Source organism: Panthera pardus, unplaced genomic scaffold, assembly GCF_024362965.1.
Source record: "Panthera pardus isolate Hobbes unplaced genomic scaffold, ASM2436296v1 HiC_scaffold_8, whole genome shotgun sequence".
NCBI classification, from domain to species: Eukaryota; Metazoa; Chordata; class Mammalia; order Carnivora; family Felidae; genus Panthera; species Panthera pardus.
In genome coordinates this window covers 86,883,466-86,908,661 of record NW_026527013.1, presented here as the reverse complement: position 1 = coordinate 86,908,661, position 25,196 = coordinate 86,883,466, and the positions used below count along the sequence as shown (strand labels likewise).

The window sequence follows — 25,196 nt, the reverse complement described above, 5'->3', positions numbered from 1 at the left end:
TATTGGGAGTCAAGATAGAATATGTCTTCCACAATCTTATAGTATCTCCAGAAGTACAGAAGGAACACTTCTTCATAAGTGTTTAATTACAATAGTATTCTTCTTCCTACTTACCTTTTATTAAATAAAACTGGCACTTATTTTGGAAAGGTCATCATAGCATTCCTGTATTATGAGTTTAAACTATTTTATTTCCACCAATAGTGATAGGGTTACATGAGTGTCTCCCAATACAACAATTTTCTTTAACATGCATAGTAAATGACCCTGCTCCCAGTCCTAGGCTGTCATCCTAAGATCACTATCTAAACAAGTAAGCATTAAGGCCATATCTATAAATTGACCCAATCTTCTAATTTTGTAACATCCAATTTCATATCAGATAATTACTTCATTTTGGAAGTACTGCTAAATGAATTAAGTTTTTTTTATTTCCTTTTATGGAAGTATCATGCAAACCCCCTCAGATTTTACCTTTATGATTATAATTTTGCATTTGCCTTATATAAGCTAAAATAAAGAAAAAAAATCCACGTGTTATTGAATGAACAAAACATGATTTTTGTAGTGTGGCTGTCCTGGGAAATTTTCTTGATGGACATTATTTTTGAAGTATTTCAGGTAGAGGAAACCCTATGTATCCTTAATAAAATCAGTATACAAAATATCTTTTATTTGAAAGATGTTAAACAAAGCCAGACTGCCGATATCTTTTGATATTTATTTGTGACTTTTTTGCATGTATATAATGTTTTATATGTACGTGTGTGTATATATATATGGGACATTGTGTGTGTGTGTGTGTGTGTGTGTGTGTGTGTGTATGTGTGTGTGTCTTTGTTATTTCCCATGATAATGGCCATTTCATTCATGGGGCAATTCAATGGGGGGGCCCAATTCCTCTACTGTGATGTGAGTATGAATAGCCTTTTATACTTGCTTTGTGTAACATTTTTATCTTAATATTAACTCACATTACATTAGAAAAGACAAATGTGAAATTCTGTTGATGGAAATGTGACAAAGAATGTTCTCTTTGAATCTTTCATATATGTAAAGGATATATATTTAAAACTAGAAAAAAAGGATTCCATACAACAATTGGCTGTGTTAGAAAAAGCTAATGGGAATAGTTGAGTTTGTAATTTGTAGACTGAGTTAGAGTCAGATTAAATTTGGTATTAATGTGGTGCTTCCATTTTGATGCTGCTGGACACAGTCAAGTAGGGATTGCTGTTAAGGTAATTTATATGTGTTGTTGTATTTATAGGAATGTTTTTCTCATAAAGTGCAAAAATTAGTAAAGATAAAGGAAAATGGTGAAGTAATGAAATATTCTTTAGGTCTTTAGACTCAAGTATAAGTTCATTAATGTAGCATTTGGTAAGACACAAAAGGGAAATTACTGTGTTTTTAATATGTTAGTTTATTTTCCTAAATATTTACATAGATAATTTATAACAGAAATTAGTAGGTGAAAGAATATAAAAATAAACTTTCATAGCCTCACTCAGGAGTATAATTAATGTGTAAACTATAAAAATAGAGTCGATTAAACTATCCTTTGGAAACTTTTCCATTATCCTTAGTACTTCATTAACACTAGTATTTATATAGATAATCTTTCTTCTTCTTCAGCCCAATGAATGGCATGACTAAATTGCAATACATCATTATCCTGTGATAACTTTACTGTGAATAATAAACTCCATTGATTTAAAGACTACTATTAATAAGATAGTGTGTTCACTTACAAGACTTTGCTTTTCCTTGTTGTTTAGATGTAGTATGTGGTTTTGTCAAAATGAACCAAGGATTTTAATTTTGTCTAAACTTAATGGTCTAATAATTGTAATATCATAATATTTTCATATATTTTTAAATGAAAATAATAACTTTCTTTTTAATACTTTAAAATACCAGAACTTTTAATGTAACATGTTAATAAACCAATAAAGGTTAAACTAGATTTAAACTTTAAATTTAAATCCAAATATAAAGATTTTTCCTTAATATGCTCATTTTATTTTATACACAGCTTATTTTATTTGTGTTTTATTTCAACTTTATTGATGTACCATGGACTTATAAATTTGTGAGATATTTAAAGTGCACACTGTGGTGATTTGATTTACGTATATATTGTGAAAAGATTCCCCCCCCTCCCCATCTAGTTAAGACATCCATCACCTCAGGTATTTATATTTTGGTGTGTAAAAACACTTAACTTCTACTCTCTTAGTAAATTTCACTTGTACAATATAGTGTTAAAACCATAGTCACAATGTTTTATATTAGATCTTCAGAACTTTTCCATCTCAGAGCCCCTGGCAACCACTTTTCCACTCTCTGTTTCTATAAGTTTGAATTTTTTTCTCACACGTATATGTGACACTGTGCGGTATTTGTCTTTGTTTGTCTGGTTTATTTCACTGAGCTTAATGTCCTCAGGGTCTATCCCCATTGTCCCAAATGGCAGGATTTTCTTTATTCTCAAGGCTGAATAATATTCCGTGTGTGTGTGTGTGTGTGTGTGTGTGTGTGTGTGTGTGTGTGTGTATCTCACATCTTCTTTATCCAGTCATCTGTCACTAAACACTTGAGTTGTTTTCATATCTTGGCTATTGTGAATAGTGCTATAATGAACATGGAGTACAGATATCTCTTTGATAGCCCGTTTCATATCCTTAGAACTGGGATCACTGGATCATAGGATAATTCTATTTTTAATATTTGGGGAAACTCCATACAGTTTTCTATAGTGACTGTCACCAATTTACATTCCCTTGAGCAAGTACACCAGGGTTCTCTTTTCTCCACATCTTTGTCAACACTTGTTATCTCTTGTTTTTTTGATGATAGCTATTCTGCCAGATGTGTGGTATTATCTCATTTTGGTTTTGATTTGCATTTCCCAGATGATTCATGATGTTGAGCACCCTTTCAAGCACCTTTTGGCCATTTGTATATCTTTTTGGAAAAATGTCTATTTAGTTTCTCTGCATATTTTTAAATCGGATTGTTTATTTGTTTGCTGCTAAGTTGTATGAGTTCTATATATATGAGTTTTTATGTTTTTATATTAACCCCTTATCAGGAATGTGATTTGTAAATAGTCTTTCCTATTCTATAGGTTGACTTTCATTTTGATGGTATCTCATGAATCCTTTAATCTATTTTCACTCTTTTTCATTCTTTTTTCTCATTGCTCCTCTCAGGTGACTTCTACTGCTCTGTTTTCAAGTTAACCCATCTTTTCTCTACTTCTCTGGTCTGATAGTAAACCCTTCTATGAATTTTGCAGTTCATATATTTTATTCTTTAGTTCTCTGATTTCTCTTTGATACTTTCTTATATATTCTGTTTGTTGAAATTTTCACTTTCTTCATGTATTGTTCTCCTAACTTCATTGAACATCATTATTTTGAACTTTTTAAATAAATAACTTTACTCCATTTCATTAAGGTCCTTTTCTGAAATTTTATCTAGTTCTCTTGTTTGGAACACATTTCTCTGTTTCTTCAATTTTTTTTGACTCTGTGTGTTGGTTTCTAAGCATTAGATAAAACAATCACATCTTCTGGTCTTGATGCAACGGTTTCACGTAGGATTTAAACATTATGATTCAGGGGTGCCTGGGTGGCTTAGTCGGTTAAGCGTCCAACTTCAGCTCAGTTCACGATCTCATGGTTTGTGGATTCGAGCCCCCCACCCCCACCCCGTGCTCTCTGGTGACAGCTCAGAGCATGGAGCCTGCTTCAGATTCTGTGTCTTCCTCTCTCTCTGCCCCTCCCCCAGTCGCACTTTGTCTCTGTTTCTCTAAAATAAATAAACATTAAAGAAATGTAAACATTATGATTCAGCCTGGCCTGTGCTCTTGGTTGTCTCTCAAATCTTAACGATTGTTCGAGCTGCCTTCTTTGTTCTTGATGGCTCCCAGGAGTTGAAGGTATGCCAAAACGTGTTTTGATGTGGGTTTTGTTTTGTTTTGTTTTATTTTGTTTTTTTCGCACGGACCCATTATGTAGGAGTCATCAGCTAGTTTCTGGATTTTTTTCAGAGGGAATTGCTCCACGTGTAGCTGTAGATTCGGTGTGTCCATGGGACGAGGTGAGTTCAGGAGCCTCCTCTGTTGTCATCTTGGACTGGAACATTAAAAGTGACTACCTAGTAGTATATTTACCACATAATTAAAACATACATAGGGATTTGAAAAGACTGGTATATTTCAATTGTAATCCTAAGGTTATTAAGGTAATACTTTCTCTTAATGACTTGCTACCTTTATCGTTGGATGTCTCTTTTCTTATAAATATTCCCTACATACTTTAAAGGATTTTTGAAAGTTAGATTTCTCTGTAAGACCCCCTCAGTAACATCTCTGCTTATTTGTTGTGAAATTACTGTAATTTCTGACAATCTTTTTTAAAGCTTCTGTGTTCTCTTTGGTAACTACCGTCTCTCTACCCTGCCGTGCTGTTCACTCGAGCAAAACCCTTGTATTTTCAAGGCATCTAACTAAGGAAGCATTTTGTTAATGTTTTGAGATAGAATAAAAGCAGGGAGGCAAAAGGATTTTGTGTTGATAAAAATTTGTCCAAAGTTGAAAAACTTTGGTAATATATAAACATCGCTTATCAAGGACCATTTAAATACAAGCATTTCCGTTAAAAATTAATGTTCCTTCTTGAGTTTACCAGGTCTTCTATTGCATTCTATAATTCTATTGCAATTCTACTGCAATCTATAATTTAGATTTGAGCTGGGGTGTTTTATTTTTATAGAAGTATTTTTGTTTATTTTATCTGCATTTACTACATAAAATATCAAAGTGAAGCTATAGAAATGTTAAAATGTCCACATTTAAATTATTACAAATCATATAAAGAAAACTTCTTATGTACCCACTAGCATGTAACTACTATAAAATAAGCAAAAAAAAAAGTTATACTTTCTGAGTCTTTTTATTTTCTATCATTCTATTTTATCACAAATTTTAACATTTCTATGCTACTTTATTGTATACATGAAAAACTAGCAGCAACCACAGCAATGTCAAAGCAATTTCAAAGCAACAGGAATTCTTGAAAATTTACTATGTGCTTGAAGTGGTTTCTTTATATATAAAATTTCATTTCTCACAGTATTGTCATGGCTGTACATTACTTTCATTTTACCAAAGATACTGAGGCTTATAACATGTATTTGTATAGTGTTTTAAGTATTAGAATTCAGTGGTATAAGATGTATTTTACACAATTAAAGAAATGTTGTGTTGTGCTACTTTACTAAATTAGCATCAGCCTTATATTTTACTTATTTTTGAGAGACAGAGAGAGACAGAGCACTAGTGGGGGGAGAGGCAGAGAGAGAAGGAGACACAGAATCCCAAACAGGCCCCAGGCTCCAAGCTGTCAGCACAGAGCCCAACACGGGGCTCGAACTCATGAACCTCGAGATCATGACCTGATCCAAAGTCGGACGCTCAACCGACTGAGCCACCCAAGCGCCCCATGTTGTGCTACTTTATTAAGATGGATACAATTATAACTTTCTTTCACTGATCCTTTTCTACAGGGTTTTAGGTGTATTCAGTCACCAAAAATTAAATGGTAGTAGGGATGCAACTACTTAACTCTTAAGACATTTCCATCTATAGAATGAAACTATAACCAAATCTTTAAAAATAGTCACTTATACCAATGAATAGATTTCAGAGTTCCACAACTACTCTTTTAGCTATACCTTTACAAGGTGTAATAATCCCATGTGTAGATTCTAAACATATGCTATGCCATATATGATATAGTGCTGAAATTGTTTTTCATGGGCTATGTTTATATTCTGGTTTTTTTAAGCTTAAAAACAAATAAATAAAACCAAATGCCCTGAGCACTCTACTATACCCTACTACAGTGTACTCTTCTGAGTGTAGCATTATAATAAGTTTTGATGTATGGAATGATCTTGAACATATGCCTATATGGTAAGGAAATGTCTTAAATCATCTTTTGGGATCTCAGACTGACATGTCTCAAAATTGATAAAGACACACCAACCACATTAGAAATTCAGTATCTGTGTGTGTGTTTATGAAAAGTTTAACAAGTAGTAAATTACAGCTCTGAGGGATTCAATCATGAAAAGTGAAAGCAAGTCTTTTAAGAAACTGTTATTACTTTTAACAGATAAATTCCGTGACCAGCTATTTTAAAATCCTCATTTTGTAATTTCCAAAATATCCTTAGCACACTAAAAGATAGACTAAACTGATTGAATGAAGAATGGGTAATAACTTCTTCATTTGTTGTCCTTTATTTATATCTATGTAATATCTTATTATATAATCAGTCCTGGTGAATTCTTTAAGACTACTGTCTAAGTAAGAACTCGACTGTTGGTAAGCAGCCTTAGTTGAGACCAAGTCCTATACTAAATGATGTTCTGTACTCACACAGCTATATTCAATGTGTATCATAAATTAATCTCTACTCACAGGGGTAGCAATGGACCAAGATACTGGTGACAGAAAAGCTTCATAAGGAAGGCCAGAGAAGGCTAGTATCTTATTTAACTATGACCCATTGACAACAGCAGGAAAGTTAGATGCATACAGTTGATTTGCTTAGTTTTTGGGGTTTTTTTGTTTTTATTTTGAGGCTCAATCTTCAGAACACTTACCCTGGTAAAAAAAAAAAAAAAAAAAAAAAGTAGAAAGAGGGAGGCAAGTAGGAGGGAAAGAGAGGGAGAAAAGAGGGTAAAAACAAGGAAGGGAGGGAGGAAGGAAAGGAGAGAGGAAATTCATTTGGAATTACCTTATATAACCTGGAAATGATGTTTTACCAAAATATATCCCTACCTGGATAAATGGCAGAAGGGTTCCATAATCCCGTGTTACTTGCTTGTTGAATGTTTGTACTGTGTTGATATTGACTCCAGGGATTGTTTTTGAAGAGTAAAGTGGGAAGGGAACAGGATCTGTAAGAAAGCTGTCTTTTAAAATTTAGAGATTTTTGAAAGAGTTGAAAATGGGCCTTCAATCACTGAATAGAAATAATTTTAATCTAAAGAAATAGTTAATTGTGTCTTGATTTAAGAAGAATTCTGCTTTCTTTTAGTACTTTTAAAATATCCTTGACATTTGTAATAAAAATATTTCTGGTGCTGTATATATACGCTTGCTAATTTTTAGCTGATTATAAAGAAAATATAAACTTAAAACATCAACAGTTCATTTATATCACACTCAATTTTCACACAATAATCATTCTCCATCTTTTTATCTATGTAGCTAATTACAGAAAAATCTATTCTATGAAATAAAGTTTACTAAGTTGTTCATCAGTCAAGAATTTTATTTTGCCTCACGAAAAATGTCATGTTAATAATGCACAATGTTAGTTGATGAGTTAAGGCTAAAAAATGAATAGTAATTCATAAATTATGATTGTATTTTTGTCTTATCAGTTGCAATCATTTGTATGTTTAAATTGTGTCTTCTCAATTTATGATAGCTATTACTGTCTTTTACATGAAATGCTCCTCAATTTCATAAGTGAATTATACACTCTGGTGTTTCTTATACTGAGAACATCTTTATACAATATGTTTACAAAGTGTCTGGCCAAAAGTGGACAAAGATATCTGTATTATATCATGGTGATATCATTGAATTCCAAAAATTATTTTTTAATATCAGGGGATTCATTGTAGATCCTACAAAAATCTCAGAATGTCCTATTTCATATCATCTATTATTGAATTCAGAATAATATCCTTTTGTTATTGGTGTCCAGTCCCAATATTTATGTTGTAGATAGCTTCTGGGCACCAGAGCTCACGTCATGTGCACCTTATAACTCATGATAACTGTTGTTCCTTTAAAATGTTACTAATAATTTGCTATTTTTTCAATACAGGTAATGGATTAGGAATTAGAATTGTGGGTGGTAAAGAAATCCCTGGACATAATGGAGAAATTGGAGCCTATATTGCCAAAATTCTTCCTGGAGGAAGTGCAGAACAGACAGGAAAACTTATGGAAGGTAAGAATAAGGATTTCATTGTTGATTAAAATGAACATACTTATATTAAACATATTTTAATTTAATATGCAAATTTTCTCTTTATTTACCAAGTAGGTAACCCTCTCTCCTTATGGTTAATTATGAAATTTTGGTATCGTAATATAAAAGAAAATGTGTTCACAACTATATTCACTTTATTTTCAATTGCATTGTCCTTTTGGCAGTTGGGTTTGCTCTGTGAATATCTTACTTAAGAAACACTAATTAGTCAATATTGTTTACTGACTTGGGCAATATTATTAAAACTACTTTGGTTATTGAGATTAATTTTTTTTATAAATACTAAGAAAATTATATTGAAATCATAATTGTAAAAATACCACATGATTCAGTACACCCTAAAGTTGGGTCAGCAAACTGTGAACATCCCCCAGGCCAAATCTATCTGCTGTTTGTTTCTATAAAACAGTGTTGGAACACAGCCAGGATCATGAATTTACATGTTGGATATGGGCATTTTCCCACTACAAACAGAACTGCATTCATGACAAGATGAAATGGTCTACAAAAACTAAAATTTATACTCTATGGCTCTTAACAGAAAAAAATTTACCAACTCCTGTGCTAGGTTACTGTCTACTTTTGGGTACTATACACCTTATCACATCAAAAGCATTTAAAAAAAAAGAACTTTACAGATGTATCTAAAGGTCCATAAAACATGTATTTTATCAATTTATTTCACATGTCATAAAATGTTCAGTTCTCAAAACACAAAGTGATTATTTTCACTTGTTTTTAGTTGATTGGGTTGTTTCCAAACTCTAACATATGGTTTATAAGCTTTCAGTGATATTGTTTATAATGGATTTTTTTTTATCATAAAACAGCCTCAACCTATCATTTTATTTCATTCTAAATAAAATACTTATTTGGAAAGTGTTTTTTTTCTCATTTCATAGTTTTATAAAATGTTGTTTGTTATTTAAAATTCTCATTATGCTAAAATGATTCACTATTATTTTCTTCAATGTATTGGAACCTCCCAAAAATGTCCATGGATATTTTGGTAGACTATTAGAATAAACACAAACTTGAGGTATTATTTACTCATCACAGTGTTCTTACTGGAGCCAGTTGGTACCAAGTCTCTAAGATACGCTCTTCCTAACTTCACATTTAGTGACATCACATTGATGGCTTGAACTGGTCTTGGTGGGAGGATTTACAAAGTGGAAACAGATCAATGTGATAAATTAGGCCTGTTTGTTTTGTTTATCTGCTTGTTGGTTTTCAGAATGCCAGATTACCAGGTCATCACCTAATATGTAACTGAAAGCATATTTTTAAAAATATTCCAGTGTGCTGCATAAAACAGAGAAAGGTAGGAGAATTAGCCAGAAAGCTAAAAGAAAGTAAAAACTGTGTCAATCAAGATATAATAATTATGAGCAAACTACTGAGTCTGTACAAAGTTTCTATGACTATAATCTTATCATGCCTGATGCTACTCTTTGATGTTGCAGTCTACTTAAGCTATAGAAATTGAGACCACTTTTTTAAATTGACACCATTTTTAACGATGGAAGTGATATGCCACTTTTATGCAGCATACTCCAGAAGGAAAGGTGTATGCTGTTTTTATGCTGTTTTTATTCTAAAATAAAAATTGCAGCAACTGTTTGTTTTATAGTTATGCAAAGATACCTGAATACAGATAAATTTTCATACTTTTGTCTGTAATTACACCATGGAAATTGACAAATACTACAAATCAGGGTGGTTTTGGAAGATGTCTTAAATGAAGTGTTTTGTGATGAAATGATACTTTTTGTACTTGGTAGTCTATGTGGCCATTTTTAAGTTCATACACTTAAATTAAAAAAATATATATAGATATAATATAGACTAAGTCAAGAGAGAAAATTGAAGTGAACCTAATGTCCAAATATGTCCTTTCATGTCCAAAGATGAACTGACTAGAAGGTCATCAGTCCAAATGGGAATACACAAGGACAATATTGTTTGACCAATATATTTTCTGGATATATATCTATATGTATTTATATTTACATAATTTTTGTTTTGTCTGTAACTATGTGTTTTATTCATACATGGCATTCTTAGAACCCTCATCTTCAATCTCTAATAGATTATCATACAGTTTCAGAGCAGTATATTGGTTAAGACACAACTCTGATTTTTATGTCTGATGTAACTACAGGAATACCGAGTGTAGATCACTGAAGTCTTGTGGATTTTTTAATATTTAAAATTTTTTATGACATCATAAAATTTTATTTATTGAAGGCAATAACAACAGTTAATTCTCCATAGTTTGAAATTCTTTTCTTTTCTAAGGAAAAAAATGTATACGAATAGATAGATAAAATATGTATTTGTATGCATTTAATTGTACTTCTCCACCTGTAGAACGAATTTCAGGTAGACTTAGGAATTGATTTGATGTCTTCCCGGTGTATCTTTCTGCATTTCTGAATACAAAACTATATACCCTGAGCCTTTATGATGTAAAATTGCCTCACGCTTGATTTAAAACATACGTGAATGACAGTTGGTTGACCATAGAATTCTTAGACTGCATTTTTTTCCCACTCCACACAAATGCGCTATTGTTAAAAAAGAGGTTGACCCTACGGTTTTTCCTAAGTTTGGTTATTTGTCTTACGGTAGGCTTTTCAGTCTCATCAGGGTCTTACATACTTATACTCTTGCAGCACTCAGAGGCATGGATTCTGACTGTGTTGACTTTTGGAAGAGCAAGAGTATTTTCAGGTTTCTTCTAGCTTTTTATCGTCAGGATTTGTGCATTTAAAACACACTGACCAATCTTGTAGGTTTTCTGATGCTGTTCAGAAAGTAGTGACTTATGTAACTAACATTAAATGGAGGGGAGAAGGCCCCACTACTTCCTGAGTCCACTGAGCTGGTTACTTATTAAAAGGAGATTTTTATTCAGTGTTTTTTGAAAAATCTTTCTGAACTAGGTTGTCTATCTTGTTACATAATGTAGGAAAGAGTTGTGTTTCAGAATGCTGATACTTGGCAATAATTACTATTGCCCAATCATTAGGCTATTCTCAAAAAATTCATTTTTATACACTCATAATATAGGCTTGTGCCATCCTCTGCAGTTAAAAAAAGCAGTTAGAGAACGTTGCATTAGTCAAAATTTCCTGAGCCAATCTTCTGGTTTTACAAAAATCTGTAGTGATTTTCTGAAAGAACTTGCACAGTCAGATATTTGAGGGATCCTAATCTTCCAAAACCATACAATTTATTTTTTGGCAACATTAGTAAGCATTCTTAAACAGATATTGGACAAAGAATGATCTTTGGCTACCTATTATTCTTCATTTTAATGCTTAAAGTCAGTTTTCCATTAAAAAAAAAGACAAAACATCTGGGGAATTAAACTACAAATCTGATTTTCTGAACTGCTATTTGTCACTATTTGCTTTAGGATTAAAATTTTAAACAATTTTAGATCAACACTGTTGGGGCTGTGTATTGATCATCAATATTGGGACTTTAAGTGGTGTATAATTTTGTCTATCATTTTCTCCTTTGATGTTGTTATTTCTCTTTGGACTAATTTGAGCATCTAAAAACACACTTGAATATATGGATTTTGTGTATTTAAATTTGCCACTTCCATTTTAAATGTTTATTTTTAAAGGAACAATTATAAACCTTATTTATAGTACAGTATCAATACTAGGTTCAATATAATCAGCACCTTAACTAATGGCCTCAAAAAACTAGATGCGTCTTCTGTGATAAATTTTCTTATCTCTATATTACCTAGTGAAACCTGTTCAGTGTGATTACAATTTTAGGAAGTTTTGAATTCGTGACATGCTTTAAAAATAAAAGTTTCTCTAAAAATAATTCTTTATAGGGGTGCCTAGATGGCTCATTTGGTTAGGCATCCAACCTCAGCTCACTTCACGATCTCACAGTTTGTGAGTTGGAGCCCTGCATCTCTCAGCCCAGAGCCTGCTTCAGATTCTGTGTCTCCCTCTCACTCTCTGCCCCTCCCCGCCCTTCTCTCTCACACTCTCAAAAATAAACATTAAAAACTAAAATTAAATGAATAACTCTTTACATATTGTTTTCAGATCAAAGTTCCAACCATCTCCAAATCTGGGGAGTCTGTAATACAATTATCCATATTTCACGACAAGCAAAGATTTTGTTTTGTTTTGTTTTGTTTTGTTTTGTTTAATCTGATACAGACTTGGGTCAGTTTCTGTGTCCCAGCCATTTGTGCACATATCAGTTGTGCGTGGATCTAAAATCATGACCCTTAACACCGAGGGTTTTTTCTCCATATTTGGTGCCCAGTACAGTGTCAAATAAAACAAGATTTCAAATAATATATATAGAAATTGGTGTTAAAGAATTAATTTTTGATTACAGGTGTTATATACTAATTAAGAAGTTTCTCTTCACAGGGCTTTGTGAAGCAAACAATATTATGTAAAGAACCGTGTACATTTAAGACAGCATCCATATTTGGTAATATAACTTTTGATTACCTTTCCAGGAAAAAAAATGACAAAATAAAAACCATTTCCTCTGGGCACACGTCCTTACAACTTTGAGCTTAACTACTCATAAATTAACATAAATTTACTCTAGATGTTTTTTTGGGGTTTTTGTTTGTTTTAGTTTTTCTTTGGTTTGAATTTAAATTAAGATCTCTGGAGTGGGGTATCGTGTGGTTACTGACATAGAAGAAAAACCCTCATCTCTGGAAAATGCAGCACCATTCTTCTGTGCTGTGACACAGTGTGAGGAAAAAATTTTCCTCTGCCAGTTCTACTCTAGCCCCAAATCATCATTTGCTTTATGGTTGAAAGAGGGCGAAGGGCACACAACAAACGAGTTTTAAATTCGAAGTTAAAATATAGCAAGTGTTCTGTTGAACTGTTTGCTGCCTGACACATCTGTGTCTGATTAATTTGCACTTAAATGGTGAGGGTGTTTTGCTCTCAATCTTGTGAATTTGACTAAAACGACTCACTGGTTGAATGTCTCCATTCCATAGTAACCACAAGAAGTCAGGGTTTGATGGGTACTGATTCATTAAAAGTGGACCTGAGTTTTCCCAGCCTGAGCCTCCTCCCCCATCAGGAAAATTACCTAAGAGTGACACCGCTTTATTCACGTTTTCACCTCCTCCGTCTGTTGAGACACCCAGTTCAACATCCCACACCTTCTCTTTTACCTTCCCTTCTGGGAATGGAGCTGGGGGGAGTTTAGAAGCATTTTATGGCCTGATGTATGCAACTTACCACTTATCTGGCGCTGACTTGTCATTTTGGTTGCAAATGTCAGAGTGTACCACAAAACTGTAGAGAATAATATGACAAACAGCCCTGTACCCACCATACATTTTTACATCACTATTTTGCCACATTTGTTTCATATTTTTCTGGGGAAGGGAGACATATAAATCAATTAAAGCCTCCTGTAGTCACTTCCCTTCTCCCAACTTCACCTAATCTGAGGTTACTCTTTCCCTTGCTGTTCTTCCCAGTTTTATGTATGTATTCATAAACCAAAGAAGAATTTGTTTGCTTGTTTATGAAATTTTATGTAAATGACATCTTAATGTATTTTTGCAGCCTCTCTGAGTCACATCCAGTTTATACAATTTATCCGAAGTGATACATGTGGCTCTATTTCGTTTATTGTAACTACAGGGCAGAATTCTAGTATTGTACATTTCAATGGCACTTTAAATTTAAACATTCCCTGGTTATTTAAGTTATTTGTGAGGGTTTGTTTTTTTGTTGTTTTTTTTTTTAGTATTTCAAACAATGCTATAATTTAGTTTGTTAAAGTAGTCTCCTTATGCGCATGTACAGGAGTTTCTTGGACAAGTTAAATTTCAGGCTATAATGACTATCGTGTTAAATAATGTAGGAGGAATGTTGTATGGTTTTTTCAACAATAGATTTTTCCAAATCGCTGTCCAAAGTGTTATATTGTTTTTACACTTGTCCGTAGTCAATTAGTACTTTTGTTACTCTACATCTTTCGTCCTCTTCCTCTACATTTTCTTTTTCAAATGTAATGTGGGATGATATCTATTGCTTTTGTTTACCTTCCCTCCAGGAATGTGGAATACGATAATATTTTATTAATTTTGTTGGCTCTTGGGTTTTTCTCATCTGTGATTTGCCTGTTCTTTTGTTTATTCTTTAATTGTATTAGTTAGTGTATTTCAAATTGAATTTTAGGGAAACTGTATATATTCTGGATATAATCCTGTCAAGTAAGTAGGCTATAGATATCTTCTTCTCCCAGTATGTGGTATGCTTTTTAGTTTGTTCGTTTTTACAGAGGTTTAAATTTTAATATGGTCAAGTTCATTTATCATTTTGTTTCTCTTAAGTTTTCTAAGTGTTCTGTATTGTTTTGGAAATTGTTGTTATCCAGAAGTTTTCAGAATGTTGCTCTATATTTTCTTCTAAAAATTGTACAATCTTACTTTTCACATAATGTCCTTACAGAAATAGAATTTAATCTGTCTGTGGTCTGAGTAGAAACTTTAAGTTTTTTTCTTCTTCAGCATGGATAATCAGTTGTCTGTACACCATATATTGAATGTTATATTGTTACTCCCACTGATCTCTAATGCTCCACTTGTCAGAAATAGATTTTTTTACACATATATGGGTCTTTTACGACCTCTCTGTTCTAGTCTACTGGTCTATTGTCTATCCCAACATAAGTGTCACATTTTGTTTTAATTATGATTTCTTTGTTTTAGTCCTGACACATGGCAGGTGAACATACCATATTGCTACTCTTCAAATACTCTTGGGACAATTCTTGACTTGTGATCTTGCATATATTTTCCAGATTCTGCTTGTCAATTTTCAGGAAAATCTCTGTTGAAATTTGATAGTGATTGTATTGAAGGGATAGATTAATTTAGAAAAAAATGTATCTTTTTATATTGAGTCATGTCTCTTTGAGTTGTAAATGCATTCACAATACTGGACCCTTGTTCCGCCTAGAGATTTAATCATTGTACTCTGAATCAATACAATAAAGTAAGTTAGGACAGTAAAAAAAAAAAAAAAAAAAAAAAAAAAAAAAAAAAAAAAAAAAAAAAAAAAAAAAAAAATTAACACATAATTGTTAAACATTAAAACTTTTGTATCATTTTACTCAACTTAAAATAGTATTATATACTCAGAAAAGGCAGTGTAAAAAGTATAAATAAAACAAAATTTTGTTTAGGAAATATAATGGGCCAAATGTAATCCTTTATGTGCATATCATTGCTTCTGAGGTTCATTTAATCACTGAACTTCTTAAACTCACTTCTTTTTTTCTTGGTATTCTATATCATAATTGTGAAATAAATTACTGGCATGATACTTTTAAAATTTCAACAATTTCCATAAGAGAACAAGAAATCCATAAGAAGTAAACATCTTTTAGCCAAAGAACCAAAAACGGTCATTTGGTTTTAAAGATAACTTGTATCTATATTATTATTATTATTATTATTATTGATAATTAAATCAAATTTGTTTGGAAGATTTTTGGAAAGCTGTTTGGAGCCAAGATAAGAATATAATGTTAAGACCCTAATGTAGCTTCATGAAACTCTTAATGAATCAGCAGGGTCCTAGAATAGGAGAGTAAAAGTTTAAAACCAATAATATCCGCTGTTTGCTTTTAAATTGAGCAAGGGCTGTATGAAAAGTTAGCTTCTCCCAGGCCATTGCACCTGTAAAGAATGAGTTCAATTTTGTTCATCCGCGTCATTCTGTGAGAAGTATGCCTGTGGCATAAATTCTAATTCATGGAAATTCTCGGTTTCTAGTTGTCTCAATTGTAGGTGACATCGATCCGGCTAGCTAGCTCTTTGTAGAGATGAATTGACAGGGTTTCTGGCAAGAAAATGCTGTCGGATTAATAGTTGACAATCAGTGATTGGAGCGAAGGTGAGGCCAGCTGTTTCCGGAATGGTGGTTTTGTTAGCAGTTGGCCTCTGGAAATCCCTGTTATGAAGAAGTCTATGGTAGAAGACACATTCCAGTACTATTGTTAGAAGAGACACTCCTGTGTAACTTAAGGGAGAATGTTCCTAGGCAAGAAAGTCTTTATTTCTGCTTATGCTTTTTTGGCATATGTTACAGATGGCATGGCAGTGATCAAGGTTGGAGATCAAGAAACACACCACACAGATGAGTCAGCTTCCTTGTTCTTGTTCCAGGGGGATACCAGGTACGGATTGGTCATTAGCATGAGATTTCTCAAAATTCCTTAAGCTGGTGTGCCAGGTACACATGACACAAGATCACATTTCATGTTAATACAAAAATTTTCTAACAAATATTTAGGAATCTGTCTTATGGAAAGAAAAATATAAATTCTAGGTACCTGGGCTGGTAGGTTGTAATATATTATTTTCAGGGTTCAGTGACATCATACTTACCTTGTCAGGATATCAAAGATTAGCTATGTTGCCAGGACAAGGAAATAGATTTCTCTTTTTTATCCGTTTATTTTGAAATTAATCAGAGGAGATTATGTTTGAGTCATAATATTTCTGATAGAAATATCAAGAAAACTAAATGATTGCCCTGTCTTGTACATTTTTTGCTAAGTGTAACTAATAATCCATATTCTAATTTGATTACATTTATTAACAAAGGTAGCATACCTTGAAATATTTACATAAGTTCAAGTGATACTGCTTCTTGATGAACAATTGTTTCTATTCTTAAATTTCGGATTAGACTGGTCAATATACCATAACAGGCTACGTTTTAGTGGGTGTGTGAATTGGAGTGGTTTTTTTGGAAGCAAGGATATTGAACCGTCTTTAATATGCATGCCAGACCTTCAGTCAGCCAGTGCTTTAGCACATCCCATATATTCGGAGAATGTTTTTACAGTCAGACAGATCAGTATTTAAGTTCAGCTGTTGTACTCATTGCCTGGGTACGTTGTTTAACTTTTAGTTTCTTGATGTTCTCAGTAGGGAAATTGAGATAATAATAGATTTAGAAACAATGTACCAGAAATACAGTGTTTTACATGAGTGGTGAATGTAATCACGTTTACTTTCACTTTGGAGATCTTTGATGGTAAGAAAAATATTTGCAATATTAAGCTTGAATTCTGTGTCCCCCATATGTGGACATACTTAAATAATTGACGATAGTCAGTTCTGATCTCGGAGCTGCAGGGATGCAGAATATTTCTAATTAACAGAGCATCAAACTTCGGTCACAAAACTCTGACCCAAGCCATCTTCATCACTTTAGTCCAGTTACTCGTGTTCTCTAAGTTTCCTTTTATCTCGTCTGTACAATTGAGAGATTGCAAGACCTGTCTCACAGAGTTAACAGTGAGTGACAGTTACTTATGTTTATTTTTTATATGCTTTGTTAATCTTACAAAGTTCAGACTTCCTATAAGGGACTATCGAACTGTTAGAGCCCTCTGTGATAATGGAAAGTTATTTTAGTTTTAGTTATCAGGCTTGAATAAATTTCAAAAACAAAAAACCTTAATGCCTGAAGTAAGTAAGCCATTTTTCATTTAAATGTATTATCTCCTGGGGCGCCTGGGTGACCAGTCTGTCTTGATTTCAGATCAGGTCATGATCATCCTGGTTCATGAGTTCAAGCCCCACATCAGGCTCTTTGCTGCCAGTGCAGAGCCTGGTTGGGATTCTCATTCTCTCTTTCTCTCTCTCTCTTTCTCTCTCTCCCTCTCTCTCTCTCTCTCTGTCCCTCTGAATAAATAAATAAACTTAAAAAACAAAATACCCGTACTACCTCCTAACTGTAAAACCATTGGCTAATCTTTTAAAAGTCTTCTCATTTTTTCTTCTTATCAACAGTATGTTAATCAGTAAACCTCACATCTGATTAAAATTTATAGGTGCACATACAATGAATATCTGTTCACGTAACTTTCATGGTCTATTAGTCGCTGAAAACACATCTTGTTAGTGACCAGAACTTTGGTGTCCGATGTCTTGCTCTCAGTGTCTGGACTAATCTTTCTCATCAACTCCTTTTGTGTGGGACTTTTGACAAATCACAAAAGCTTACCGGGTCTTGAGCATTCAGTGTATGGGATCCTCCATTAGACCTTTCTATAATGCATACTTCAGAGACACTTTACTTGTTGAAGAGATGGGGAGAGGATGAACTTTGGGATGAAACATGGTTCAATTTTAAGTTTGGGAGGCAGAGGTGAAGTGGTACATGAGCCATGATAAGCTGAGTATGTTAGATAAAATGAAAATTCAAACACTAGAATTATGGGCTAAAGAAAAAAAATTAAAGGAAAATTAGAAAATATTTTGAACAAAATGCAAATGAAAAAGCAATGTACCAAAATTTATGGGCTGCAACTAAAGTAGAGCTTAGAGGCATGTTGATAGTATTAAGTACTTATATTTGGAAAAAAGGATCCAAAGGCATGAGAAACAGAAGAGAAAATTAAGCTAAAATAACTGAAAGCAAGGAATTATTAAAGATAAAAGCAAAAACCAAACAGAAAACAATAACTGATTATGACAGAAAGCAGACAGGTGGTTTCCTGGAGCTGAGGTTGAGTAGAAGAGAAAAGTGGGAAAGAGTCAGTGGGAACTCAAGGCACGAAGAAAGTATTCTCTATCTTGATTCTGGTTGTGGTTTATACAGTTGTATATATTTGCTGTCATTTCACTGTACATATAAATAGGCTGTTTTTATTACATGTATGCTATATCTTGGTAAAGCTGATCTTAAAAAAATTCTTAGATATTTTTGGAAATGGGACAATGAGTATTTGAATATGAAGCAGTTGTAATATATAAAATAATGTGATTGCTTTTTAAAATAAGGAGTCCTTATCTATTAGAAATACATATTAACATATTTGTGTATGAAATAATAGAACTGCTGAGATTTGTTCCATAAGAATGTTAGTAGTTCGGAAGTATTTGGGGATAGAGATTAAACATAATTTCCGTGAGTTGATAACTGTTTAAAGTAACTTATGAGTAAATAACATTTTCTATTTAAAAAAAAAAAAAGACTGTGAGGGTGATTACATGGGATGAGAAAAGAAATGAGATCAGAATGAATAAATTATGGCACTTTAACGAAAGGACCATCTCAGGGCTCCTCTCTCACTTGTATGAGCCCCCGCCAAAGCTCCAGGAAGTTCTAAGGAATGTGTAATGTTTGCTGCCTTTGTCACCTTTTCAGCATTTGTCATTTGTTGTGGTTTCTTTTGTCCTTTTCATAAAAATTCATTTGTGCCAAATTTTGTATTCATAATCTTATATTTTTCCTTAAAATTGCATAAGCTTCAGGCCGTGCAAAGCCTAAATTCATTCCCACATGCGCTGTTTCTGAACGGGAAGAACATTGAGGAGCATGCTGCAGAATTGTAAGACTCTGTTGGGGTGCACTCTTAATATACTTAAAATTTAGATGGAGGTAATAAACAGGGAGTTCAGAGAGAAGAGGCTGTGAAGGAGTGGTGGTGATGTTCTTAGGAATGCCAGCAATAATGAAGGATTCAAATGGGTTGCCCCATGTATTCAGTGACTACTCTCTATGGGTTTATCCTAGAATGATGCAAAGTGATATAATGCTCCCCTGCTTTCAAAGTGCCTACCATCTAGAGAGGCAGTGGATGGAAGGTACTCACTGTGAAGGTAGCGTTTGATCAGGGTGTCAATGAATAAAAATGTAAAATAAACCCAAAGAACTAGGAAAAAATACCTTTAAGGAAAAACAATATATTTCTTTAACGGCTTTTTTTTTGGGGGGGGGGGGGGGAGGAACTGTATGTTTTATTTTCATTTTAATAAGAGAAAGCTAGAAATTCAGAATACGGTAGTTGATTCTGCAATCATTAGAACCAGTAAAATACTAAGTGGAGCTTACAGATATGGCTCTTCCCATCCCAAAGAACCCCAGGTAACCTTGCGGTAATTTCTAAGGGCAGATTATAAGCTCTCCAGAGCAAGGAACTGTTTAGGAACTAAAACAGATCTTTACAGTCTTTCATTTATTCCATTTGTTAATTTTTAAAATAGTTCAACATAGTTAGGGTATTCTACTGTGTTCCCAATAGAGTAATGAGTGCCGAAGCAGAAAGAACCTTCTGTGGGATTACAGGCTTTTGTGTCAGCACAAATTCAGATGAAAGCCTTTTCATATGTAGGGTAAGTTCCACTGAGCATTGGAAGAAAATAAGATTTCTCTTATTTTCTCTTAGGCTACTTTTGTTTTCTTTTACTTTCTACTCTTTCCCGGATTCTTCTCACTGTCATTATGGCCCTTGAGTCTGCTGAGATCAATGATTGATCCAATTATTTCTATATATATATATTTTTTTTTTTAGTACATGCTGCGTAGAGCAATCTCTGATGACCCTGTGGGGACATTAATGAGGAAAGCATGAACTGTACATTTTAGTAGCTGAGACAGAAAAGAGCAAAGTTGTTTTTTTTTTTCTTTTTTTTAAGTACTCTATATTGAATGGTAATATGTGCTGAGGAAAGAAATATAATAAGGAGCATAGATCCAGCTTGTCAGACAATCAGGTTGCAAATTGAGAGGGGATGATCACGAATGACCTTACCAAGCAGGCCGAAACTGAGTGAAGTCCCCAAGGAGAGGAAGGAGTGAGCCAGAAGTTACTGACATTACAGGAGACAAATGAAAAGGGCAAAGGCCCAGAGCAAGACCATACCTGGTGTGTGCCAGGAACAGTAAGATTGCAAGGAGGTCAGTGTAGCTGCAGCTAGTGGGCATGTGAGGGCGGACGGTGGACGTTTTGGTCAAAGTAGTCAAGGAGATAGAATCTTGTGGGCCACTGTAAGGACTTCAGCTTTTTTTTATGTTTATTTATTTATTTTGAGAGAGAGAGAGACAGTACAAGAGTGTGCAAGCAGAGGAAGAGAGAGAGAGAGAGAGAGAGAGAGAGAGAGAGAGAGAGAGAGAGAATCCCAAGCAGGCTCCATGCTGTCAACACAGAGCCCAACATGGGGTTCACAAACCAACACAGGGCTCACAACACGGGGATATCACAAACCATGAGATCATGACCTGAGGTGAAACCAAGAGTCAGATGCTTAACTGACTGAGCTACCGAAGTGCCCCTAGGACTTCAGCTTCTCCTTGTGCGGGATGAGAAGCCACTAGGCTGACACACAGGCTGAATGACATTTTTATTCACATCATTTACTGTTTTTTCCTCAAATTTTTATTTAAATTCTAGTGAATTGACATATAGTGTAATACTGTTTGCAGGAATAGAATTTAGTGATTCATCACTTACATATAACACCCAGTGCTCAACCCAAGTGCCCTCCTTAATACCCTAAATGACATTTAAATAGGAACACTCTGAGTGCCGTAACTAGAATTATTTGAAGGGGTGAAGGTCGGAAAGAAAAGGAGTTTAGTTAGGAAACTGAAGAAATAATCCAGGTATGAGATGCGGCTGTTAGAACAAGGTGGGAATGGGGACATAATAATAAATTATTATATTACACTGTGCATATATCTGTATACACACACACACAGTACAACATGTGTGTTAAATTTCAGCTCAGTGAAAATGACCTCAATATGTTCATTCATGTGTATACATAGTATTCAGATTTAGTTAGCCAGAAGTCACTCCACCATATTTTTAAAACGTAAATCCCTACATAACAGTCCTACAGAGTAAAACATGAAAGAGACTGACTCTAGCCTGCCAGAGTGGGAGGTCCACAGGGGAAGGAAGGCGTAGACCCTCTCCAAATTTTATTATTGAAGCCTTTCCTCTTATGTCTTACATTATCAAACGCATTGAGTCCAAGTTCACTGTGACCTACCAGGCCTGTGGTAACATACCCCAACCTTTTGGAACTCATGCTGGTCCATCCTTAACTCACATCTCTCAGCTCCCCACCCACCAGCCCCACTGGAGTTCTCTAATCCTGGAGCCAGAGTTTTGTCTACTTTCCGTGATGGTCCTGCTCCTCCCTGGGAGATACCATGTCAGAAATCGTAAGTGATTGACATTGGTGACCCAGAATCTACTCCCCTCTGTGACACACACTAAATATCTGTCAACTTGATGTGATGAGTTTTATCATAATTAAATACATTTACTTATATTGATTTTACACTTTTAGGGTTTCATTATTAGGTTCTATGTATCTTAAATAGCAAAGAATCATGTGGGATGCAGGTATTCCTGAACTTAGAAGACGAATCAGGAGACCTGGCTTTTGAAACTGTCACTAAATACGATTTCTAAAGCTGAGGTTTCACATTTGTAAAAGTAAGGATAGTTACATTTACCCTACCTGTTTTACTGGAATGCTGTGAAGAAAAAAGAGAAGAGGTGGGCAAAATAACAGTTAAAAAAAAAAAGTCTCATATTGATGCTATTAACACAAGTGAAATGGATCTAATTTTATTTCTTTTAAGCAAAAGGACTTCTTAGGGGCACCTGGGTGGCTTAGTCGGTTAAGTGTCCGACTCCTGATTTCAGCTCAGGTCATGATCTCATGGTTCATGAGATCAAGCCCCATGTCTGCTCTGTGTAGACACTGTGGAGCCTGCTTGGGATTCTCTCTCTCTCCCTGCCCCTCCCCTGCTTGTGCTGTCTCTCTCTCTCAAAATAAGTAAACTTTAAAAAAAAAATGACTTCTTATAATTAGCTGGTGTATGTATGAATGTCCTTTGTAATTCATCTAGGATAGATTGCCATTCGTTTTTTATGGTTGTAATCATGTTTGCTTATGAAATAGGGGAAATAATTTCTCTACATGAATGTTAGCTGGAGAGAAAATAGTTGAGTTTTGTTTTACATCAGTTGGCAAATACTGCTGTTAAACTGTTGTCTTCTTAGGCAATTCTCATTTTTCAGTGGAAAAATCAATTATTGTAATATGTTATATAAAATTATATATCTATTGAGATTTCATTTTACATATTAAAAGTAATTGAGAACTTTTGGAATGAAATTCTATCATCCATTGACATCTGTTATTTATTGAACACCCATCAAGCCAATGTAAATTATTTGCTAATTTTTCTTTGAGACATAAAAATTAGGATATTGGCACTTCTTATGAAGTAACACCTAATTCATTGTATTTCTTTAAGATTCTCTCAGGATGGATGATAAGATGGTTATTGATTCTTTTTTGTTTGAAATGGATTCTTTATTTCTATCCTTTGGCTTCTCAAATGATGAAAGAATTTATACATTAAAAGTACACCATTTTAATTTTGATTATACCATTCATAATAATGATATAGTATCTTTGGCTCAAAAATAAGCCAAATACAAAAACTTAGTTAACTTTTTTGTGCACAGCAGTTGACCATGTTGCAATATTTCAAGCGATGAGTAATTAGGTTATGATAAAAACTCCCTACTTCTTTGTCAAAATAAATATTTTTTCTTATACTATAGAGTAAGTATATTTGCATTTACTTTTGTGTTTAAATTTTGATTGAGAGATTTCTTTTTAGAATTTTCCTTTCCAGAGATATTTTTTTTATCTGATTTGAAGTTGCAATTCACTGATCACTGCAGTGATCACTGCACTGTTCTGTGCATTCTGTCAAATAATAATTTGAAATGGAATTTATTTTGTCCTTATATATGTATTCTCAGTGAAGATGAGGAGGAGGAGGATGATATTGTCACTGGTCCAGATAGTTCCTGTATTTATTAGGAAACACTTAACAAGAATAAAGTGATGATATTTTAGGTTAAAATGCATAAGTAGTGGGATACCTTAAATAACATTCAGAAAAAGAAAGTACAGAATATATGAATATTAAAAAAGGTTAAGAACATAATTAAAGTTAATATCCTTAATAGTTCACTAGAGACACTTCAAGTAACAATTAAGGCAAGCACTTCTCTGGGTTGCGTGGGTGGCTCAGACAGTTAAGCATCTGACTTCAGCTCAGGTCATGATCTTACGGTTTGTGAGCCCGAGCCCCATGTTGGGCTCTGTGCTGACAGCTCAGAGCCTGGAGCCTGCTTCAGATTCTAAGTCTCCTCCTCTCTCTGCCCCTCCCTCACTTGTGTTGTCTCTCTCTGTCTCTCAAAAATAAATAAATGTTAAATTTTTTTTTTAAAAAGGCAAGTATTTCTCATGCACAACTGCATCATTTAGCCTAACTTCCTATGTCCATTCAATTAACTGTGTATCTATATAATCATGAGTGCATTTTGGATTAGTCTGTTACTGTCATGGTATTTTTCAGGTTTGATGGTATTAATCTGTAATACCACTGAATTAGAAAGTCACTAGAAAACATCCACTCTGGGTGTTTTAACAGAATGAATTGGGAAATTAAGAAAAGTTTATAATATTATGAATTGCAATCTACTTTAAATGAGATGATGACATCACATACCTTTCTTTCATCGGATAGCTCCACATGTTACATGATTTTCTTGGGACCATTCAAATTTACTAATCTATCCATCCCCTTTTCCTACCTTGTTCAGCCACATTCTGTTTTAGTCAGTTTCAAATAATACATCTACTTCTAAACACCATAAATTGTAGCCATGGAGTAACTTTGGCATCTGTACCAATCCTTCCAATACATTTTGGACTGCAATACTAGATTATTTTAATGATGGTTAGAGTGATTTGAAACAGAATCCTGTGATGATAACCTTCTTCACATTAGACCACAAATCATGGTTAATTATATTCCTCTTTACCTTAACTCTATTTAAAAGGCATGAATTTGCAAAGCCATACTGGAGTGCGAGAAGCACATTACTTTTTCCTGTAAATCAAATGTGATCAGTTCCAGTCTTCCCTTATTATTATCATTATTTGATATTTCCTGCCTCACAAGCCCTGGAGAAATACCGATGAGGATGTTATATATTCAGAACACTGGGGGATTGGCCCCCTGTACATTGATCCACATCACGGAGAGAGCAGTTATCTGACCCAGCACACTTCGTTGACAGTGAGTGGCTCCTTTAACTGTTACGAAGTCTTCCTGAGAGTAGTTCTCCTAGGTTGAGCCACTGAATTCAAGGTCAACTTTGCTAAGGGTACTACACAGAATTTTTTCTTTGAGGTAATGCCATCTTCTCTGAACAATTTGAGCAAGC

General features: G+C 34.0%; 1 protein-coding gene across 8 annotated transcripts in view; it reads left to right on the top strand.

Moving 5' to 3' along the window:
• PCLO (piccolo presynaptic cytomatrix protein) overlaps window positions 1-25,196 on the top strand; it is a 429,470-nt gene that overhangs the window by 300,407 nt on the left and 103,867 nt on the right. For 6 of the 8 annotated variants that reach the window (XM_053897773.1, XM_053897770.1, XM_053897772.1 and 3 more), the window contains exon 10: window positions 7,920-8,045. In XM_053897773.1, the coding sequence (XP_053753748.1) occupies window positions 7,920-8,045 (126 nt within the window). Of the gene's footprint in view, window positions 1-4,060; window positions 4,111-7,919; window positions 8,046-16,216; window positions 16,305-25,196 lie in introns of those variants that run through there. The other 2 variants (XR_008420455.1, XM_053897774.1) reach the window with 2 other exon arrangements.